An 8414-nucleotide genomic window follows, 5' to 3' on the forward strand; every position below is an offset into this window, starting at 1 on the left:
GAGCTTCTCAGCAACCAACAATCCCAAATCCTTGTCCTCAGGGCTGCTTTCAATACTCTCTCCACCCAGCCTATATCTGTACTTGGGGTTGCAGCACATTGTACCTGGCCTTGTTGAACCACATGCTGCTCACACAGGCACACCTCTTGAGCCTGTCCAGGTCTCTCTGGACAGCACCCCTTCCCTCCAGCACATCGACCATACCATGCACCTTGCTGTTGCTGGTAAACTTGCTGAGTGTGCACTCAATCCCACTGTCGATGTCACTGACAAATGTGTTAAATAACAGGTCCTGGCACCAACCCTGAGGAATGCCACTTGCCACTGACCTCCACCTGGACACTGAGCCACTGACTGCAACTCTGAGTGTGACCGACCAGCCAATTCCTTATCCATCAAGAGGTCCATTCACCAAATCCATGTCTCCATAATTTGGAAACAAGGATTTCATGAGATACAGTGTCAGAATACTTTGCACAAGTCCAGGTAAAAGACATCAGTTGCTTTACCCTTATTGCCCAATGCTGTACTACCACTGTACAAGTCCATCACATTTGTCAAGCCCCATCTGTCATTTGTGAAGCCATGTTGGCTGTCATTAATCACCTCTGTTTTCCATGTACCACAGTTACCAGGATAATCTGCTCCATCATCTTGAATGGTCTGCAGTTCCCCAAATCTTCCTTTTCTCCTTTTATAAAAACAAGAGTTATTTGCCCCCTTTTCAGCCAGTAGGAACTTCAACAGGCTGTTACTACTTCTCAAATACAATGGGTTAGCAGTTTCATCCACCAGTTCACTCAGTACCCACAGATGCACCCCACCAGGTTCTGGGGGATTTGTACACCTCAGATCACCACAAAACCTTCTACAGTGGGTAGCTCTTAATTCTCTCACACCCTGCCTTTGCATTCTGCAGCTTGTGCAATGTGGCTAGAGAGCACTTCCTGATTAAGAATGAGGCAAAAAAAAAGCCACTGAGAATCTGTCTTTTCCATATTCCAGATAATTAACTCTCCCATTTCTGATCAGAGAAAACACATTTTCCCTAGTTTCCCTTTTACCACTAGCATACTTACAGAAGCCCTGTACTTACAGTTGGCCCTGATGTCCTGGCCAGATTTAATTCTATCAGGACCTTAGCCTTCCTAGTCCAGTCCCTGGTTGCTCAGATAATTCTTCTGTGTTGCTCCTGAGCTACCTGTCCTTGCTTCCAACCTCTGCAGGTTTGAAGTTGAAACACAGAAAAAATGATGCCTAAGAAATTTCCATAACATTATTTAAACAAAATTTTTAATTAAGACTGTTTCCTCAGTACTATTATGTAAGCTACAGAAGCTGATAACAAATACTATTCCCCTTTGACCATCTTCTTGTGGATTACATAAGATGCTAAGAAATGTCCTTAAATAGACAACTAATCTACACTAAAGGCAAACTGGTCTGCAAGAAATGCTTCTAATACAACCTACACATTCCAATTTTACTGTTACTATAAAGTAGCAAGCAGAGACTTCAGTGTATTTTAACTTAATTATTCTTGTCCTTTAAAAATGCCAATACTGTAAGACTTAATTTGATTATTTTTGTACACCCAATATAAAAACCTGTCATTTAAACCTCACTAACTTCTTCTCCAAGACATTTCCTGAACCCAAATGTGTAGAAACAAACTTTCTAAAACCTATCAAGACAAACACATATACCCCTTCCTCTCCTAAAAGTGGGAATCAAAGAAAAACATGACAGATTGCAATCATTTCCATTAAATGCACTAGAGCGAGAAACCCTTATGAAATGATGAGAAGGGCTACAAAAGAACCTAGAGGGATGAGACAAAATTACCTACTTGTAATAAGGGCCAGAAATCTGTTGTTTGGCAAATGACTTTCAAAGTATTATTTATTCTATTCTGTGTTCCAATTGCTTTGTCGTACTACAAAACAAAGAGCATTAATTGCTTGCAACCTCAACTCTGACAAGGAAGAATGCAATAATAAAAATTCACTACACAAAATGATAGTTGAAATTTTACTTTGCAACAGCATGTTATTTTTTTACTGTCTTTGGATACAACAACTCAATATAAACTTACTTTTGTATTACATTCTGTAAGCTGAGCATCATACCCAATTCACCTTTCATCTTTTCTCTGTTGGCACGGCACTCTGCCAAATAACGGAGAGCCTAAAATAAAAAGGACAAATCAGCAATATTTCCAGTACATTATCATTTATTTTTTATCACTGTAAGTCTGCAAAAGATTCACAATGCCATTTCTAGTAAAAGTATTATCATATGCTGTAAATCTTAAAAGAATTGTTTTATTCTCAAGTATACAAAAAGCAAGGACTATCTGATCTGTGAAAAAAGATTGAGAGGCTAGGTTTGCTTATACTAAGAGAGTGTCTACAACTAACCCACAGAGCCTTTACAAAGAAGACCAAGACAAACGCTCCTCTACAGCAGCAGACAAGATAACAAGAAGAAGGGAAACTGTCATTAGAAGTTTTTTTTCCTCTGCGAAGGCAGTTCAGGAAGTTGAAGCACATGCCTTTCAGAAGTCCCTTCCAGCCAACACTACTATGTTCCAAGACCTAATGTCATTCTTTATACACTGTGTTTCTAGTAGCTCTGTGGATTCACCACCACCAAGTTTCTACTGTGCACAGAAACAGAGGTCTACTACATTCATAAGCTTCTAAAGAATAATTGCAATACTGGAAAAAATAAGAGAAAAGAAGGTTTATGAAGTTTAAAATACCTGTAACATCAAAGTAATTAATCACTCCATATAAGTACAAGAATAAGGATACAGCAGCAGCCATCAGCTGCTTAGGTTGCTGTTACCTAAGCTGGGAACTAACACCTGCATGTTGCCCCAGAATTTGTTTCTTTGTCTTTCGAGGTAAACTCTTTGCAAAACTTCACATTGCTGACTCCAGCCAACAACTATATGGTTACTCTTCACGCAATACTCTTCCAGTTGAAATTTCAAGTCCTTTTCATAACACATCTCTCAATTCTCAGTGCTGTCAAACTTTTCTTAGAAGGAACCTCTAAAGATGTATTTTACATTGTCCTTTAATCTGTTTGAGTCATGTAAGTACAAGAACCACACACAGAAAATCTTGCAATTCACAAATGCAATGGGCTATAAAATTAGTTTTGTGATAGCAAGATTTAGAAGTGCACTAATTCTTTAGGTAAAGTCATATAATAACTATGCTGCTCACTAGCTGCGTTAAAAATAACATGCTCCTTATTCCCTTCAGAGACAGATAATTAATCACCTATCTTTCTTTCTAAATTGTCTTCGGCACATAGCAGGTAAAATTCAAGATCATCCTATTACCTTTTGGGGAAGTCTGGCTCTTGTCTGACATGGTACAAACTCCAAATGTGATATTTGTTTCCTGATGCAGTTCAACATCATGATTCTAGCCTGTAAATGCTGTATATTTATCCTTAGTTGGAAGTATTTAAGAAAATATCTGTATGTCAGTTCTAAACTACTAACTTGCACATTAAAAGAATCCTTAACTGTAGAAAACGTTTCCTATATCTGTAGTCTATTCAGGCAATTTAGTGAGGATGTAATGCTTTTGGACAATGAAAACTCCCTTCTCTAAGCAGATAATTAAGGGCCAAAATGTAAGCAGCCTCTTTCCCACTTATGTACATATTATTTACAGAAAAATGTAGCTTATGCTAAAACAGAGCAAGGGATAAGATTATCAGAACAACTGTACCGACCTGTCTGTTCAGCATAAGGAATTCTTACTTGTTTTCCAACTCCATTAGAGATGCTCAGGTCTGCACCTTCAAAGAAGTCAGATCATTTATACCTACGAACTGCAGTCTACTGAAGTGTAATATCACTATCGTGGAGTTTGGTTGGAGCCTCTGTTCAGCAAAACTCAACTACGTTAGCTTAAAGCCCACAAGTATTTTCATCATGTTAATTAGTAAGTCCGTATTTGTTTTTTACCATTACAATTGACATACTGATGCAGTTCCTTAACTTCAGAGTCCTTAGATTTGGACAAAATTTTTCAAAAACAGGAAAAAAAAGTGATTCTACCTTCTTTACTTCAGATTTTTTTTTATTATTGAAAACATTCAAAATCATATATCATTACAAATGTACAAAGAAAATCCTAGATTTAAACAAGAGGAAAAAAATATTCCACTTCTTGATCAGCTAGAAGAAAGCACTGAGCTGACATTGGATGTGGGGAGAAAAACATTTATCCCTGAAGGATCCTACAGCATATCAGAAAGTCAGATAGGAAATTCTTATGACTCCAACAGATTATTCGTAATTTCAGCTACGGGAATCACAGAATGAAACAATAAGTAACCTAGAGCCAGTGCCATACATTCTTTTACTGGGTATAACTTAATGGAAAATCATTACACGCAACCATTTCCGCTTGAATAGAAGCTCTTTTTTTGAATGGGTGGCTAGAAAAATAAAAACAAAACAAACAAACATTTCAGAATGGTAAAATATCAAAAAGGATGACTAAAAATCTGTTAGCAAAGACATTAAAAGCCTCAGTACCTATGAGGCTCATGAAGTCATGAACACAAATAGTTTGGGTAGCAGACAAAACCTTGTTTTCATAGCAAACCATTCCATTTCTGACTACAGTCAGGGTCTCCTCTAAATCCTGCCCCTTACCTCCTCTACCTCTGAGCTGCCACTAAATAAAACAACACAGCTATCTCTCATCCATCAAGATGTCTTTACCACAAAACTTCAGTAAAATCAGGGTTTGTGGAATCATACCGCACACCGGATTACCCTTCATTGATCTGATAAATTCAGTTCTTCCAATGTAGGGTTAATTTTTGCAATGTGATCACAGAACGATTATTAAGTTTCATGCAGGCTGTGAGAATATGCAGCCCAAAAAAGTAAAGGAAGGAAAAGGGAGAGAGAGATCCAAACAAAACCCTCCATGACCTAAGGAACATACACAAGAATGAAAAACAGTGCAACCTATTCCCAAGAACCGTAACCTCAACTCAAAAGTCATCCAGTGAAGGACATTTAGTCTGGCAAACGCTGTGGCAAAGCCATTCTGAAAGCCAATTAGCAGGACACACATCTCCTGAATTATGGGATGCCATTCCCTGTGCCCCGAAGAGTACTGGAGTCGTTCCAAGAAATCCACGAATATTCCTTGTGGAAGTAAAACAAATGAAGAGAATACATAGAACTATGGAACAGACTAAATATTAATGGTACAGAAAATAATGTAGAATTTAATGTACAAGTCAGAGCTCTGTTTATAATTCAATGACATTAAAAAAAAAGAAGAAAGAATATGAAACGAGAGTATGGCGGTTTTTAATAGCTTTAAAATCTTATTAGGAGAATTGAATTAGGGTTCTAAGGAAACCTTGATTTCTGTTTGTCCTGTTTCTATGAAAGAGATGCACTTCTTAAAATTTGGACTTAGGATGAGAAATCAGGACTTCAGTGTTTATGACTTCGAACAAGAAGAAATGAAGAGAAAATGGAAAAGGTTGGATTAGACATCAACAGATCTTGCTTTTTTTGTTTTAAAAATCACATGAGGGTGGGCAAATGCTGGGACAGGGTGCCTGAGAGGCTACAGGGCATCTAAGCAAACACAATACTGCACTGTGTTCTAATTTGTCTCAGCTTGACCATGGGATTGGGCTATATGACCTCAGGAAATCATCTCTAACCCAAATTGCCCTATAATTTATGATCCTTTTCTTACGTGAAAGTCAAATCACCATGTATATTTACCAAGCTCCAGGACTTCATCTAGAGAAAAAGACTTAAGCGTGCTTACCTCCCTCCACAATGAAAGTGAAATGGCTGTATTAGGGAGAAAATGCAAAGCAAATTAATCTCTTCCAATAACTGTGAATTCCCCTGGAATAATGCTACATTGCCAAACAGTTTTTTGAATTATGTGCTTCTTTTAAAAAAGTGAAAATGAATTGTGATATAACATAAAAAACAGGTTTTATCTCTTACATTACTTGTTTAAAGACATAGAAACAAAGGAAGAAAGCGTCCTAATGACATACAAACTTATCTCTTGAATACTTACTAATAAAGCTGAATGAACAACTGGAGGGCTGGGATGGTCCAAAAACAGAATCAGACCTGGCAGACATCCTTGATCCTGAACAATGGCTCTCCTGTTCAAAGGATCAGCTGCTAGATCTCGGAGTTGGTTAACTACAGATAGCGCATCAGGCTCATCACTCATAGTGGAATTCATTTTTTCCTACACCACACATACAAAATACCTGTTGGAAAAAAAAATATGTGGTATTAATGTTTGCTATTAATTAATAAATTATTAATAAATGTCCTCTGTGGAAAGCAGGTAGGGTTTGGTTAATAACATTTTCTCTTGTTTCCTTCAAATAATTTTAGATTAGTCAGCCTTTACGGGAGTACACGCATGGGTATGTACAACAGTATGTAAGTATCTTTATAGAGCTGATAAAGATGATCAGAAACTCCACAGTTTTCTCACACCCAGTCTGCAGACTGCAAGTCTACCAACATCCTTTTGTATAAACATGTAAAATCAAAACCTGAATTTTCAGCGCCCTTAGCAATAATCCAATTTCACATAAAAATGAACCAAATAAGCCAGCAATAGATTAACCCAGCATCAAGCATAATGAATGTTATGTTTTGATTTTATCTGTTCCCCAAAGAACTCGTGTAATGCCATATCCATTTAAAGCTAAATGTTTAGAGGTGCTGTGCTTTATTTGTACCTTCTGACTAGTTTGCTTACAATAAAGAAAAAAAAACCAAGTCACACCTTGCTTCAACCAAAGTCCAAGCCAACGTATCAATTTCAAATGAGACGTGTTAGTATCTGATTCCAGAGTTGTTTTAATGAGGAGTAACTACTTAACAGGCCACAGAAGCATAAGCTTAGTTAGAAGAGAAGGCCTGCATCTTGACAATGATAGAACGAGGGGGAATGGCTTTAAACTAAAAGAATGGACATTCAATTAGATGTCAGAAAGAAAATCTTCCCTCAGAGGGTGGTGAGACACTGGCACAGCTGCCCAGAGTGGTTGTGGATCCCCCATTCCTGGAGGTGTTCAAGGCCACACTGGATGGGGTCCTGGGCAGCCTAAGCTGGTGGGTGGCAGCCCTGCCCACAGCATAGGGATTGGAACTGAGTGATCTGTAAGATCCCATCCAACCCAAACCATTCTATTATCACTTCAAAAGACTGACTGTATGCTTCCAAAACTACCGACTGCTAGCTGTGGTCCTGGTGCTGCCACTAGAAACTCATGTAAGTAACTTTTTTCTAAGGCACAAAAGCATGAATAATGACATATTGTTAATTTGTGTTCTTTTTCCCCCTGCATAAAAATAACATTAAATCTGTAACTGGTAACATCCTTTTACCATTATTTCCCAAACAAATAATACCATTCAAACATTATACTGTTCTCTTACTGATGGTAGGTGAATGTGTAGAAACGTCCAATAGTTTCTGACATTTTCACATTAAAAAAAACAAAACAAAACAAAAAACTGCCAATTTCTCTGTCACTGGGAAAGGAAATGCTAATGTGAGAAGTCAATGATTACCCTCCATATTCTTTCCTTTGACTGTCCTAAGTCCTAAAGAGACCCACTGGGAACTTCATCCCATAATTAATACTTTATATTCTCAAAATAGATTGCTCTAAATTGGTAAAAAGTCTCTATGAAGTTCAGTATTATTCAGTACGTTCCTTAGCTGACCAACAAAACTTACTCAAAACCTAAAAATGAAATCAGTTGCAGAGTTAATGTTAACAAAAGCCTCTGACTTCCAGTCGTGTCCCGAGCACCAGATCGCTTCTACACCTCTCTTCATCCTTATCAGCCTTTATCGTTTTTCTTCTGACCTCCTTGAATACACACGAAGCCAAGATTTACACAACCCCAGCAGGTCACGCTCCTTTTCTCCCAGACCTTTCTGTCTCCTCAGTCGCAACCGAGGACAAAACTGAAGTTCCCAGCTCCTCCACCACCTACAACAACATTAGGACAACCGGGAGCCCTGGCTGACGTGAGCCCCGAGGCCGCTGACAAAAGACAGGGGCCCCCTCGCCGCACCTCCCTCCCGAGCTTCTCTCGTCCCACCCCCGCCCCCCGGAGCGGCCTGCACTCTTCCCGGCCTCGTACCGCTGAATAAGACGTCCCCAGACCGACACAACTCAACCTCAGGCCCCCATCGCCCGCGGAGGGCACAGGAAGGGACAGGGACAGAACCAGCACCTCTCCCGCACCGCCACCGGGCCCGCTCCGACTCCACACATCCCCCCGCGCCGCAACGCGATTGGTGCGGCACCGCCCACGCCTCTCCGCCAATCACGGTGCGCCTTGTTGTCAGTGA

General features: G+C 39.3%; 1 protein-coding gene across 6 annotated transcripts in view; it reads right to left on the reverse strand.

The window, feature by feature from the left end:
* Nucleotides 1-8414, reverse strand: part of ARMC1 (armadillo repeat containing 1) — a 30802-nt gene that overhangs the window by 21893 nt on the left and 495 nt on the right. Inside the window, exons 1-4 of one of the 6 annotated variants that reach the window (XM_025147334.3) lie at nucleotides 8204-8331; nucleotides 6099-6300; nucleotides 5835-5860; nucleotides 2096-2187 (exon numbers count right to left, since the gene is read on the reverse strand). In XM_025147334.3, the coding sequence (XP_025003102.1) occupies nucleotides 2096-2187; nucleotides 5835-5860; nucleotides 6099-6165 (185 nt within the window). In that variant the 5' untranslated portion in view covers nucleotides 6166-6300; nucleotides 8204-8331. The other 5 variants (XM_025147335.3, NM_001031573.2, XM_015282726.4 and 2 more) reach the window with 5 other exon arrangements.

This window comes from Gallus gallus, chromosome 2 (genome assembly GCF_016699485.2).
Source record: "Gallus gallus isolate bGalGal1 chromosome 2, bGalGal1.mat.broiler.GRCg7b, whole genome shotgun sequence".
NCBI lineage: Eukaryota > Metazoa > Chordata > Aves > Galliformes > Phasianidae > Gallus > Gallus gallus.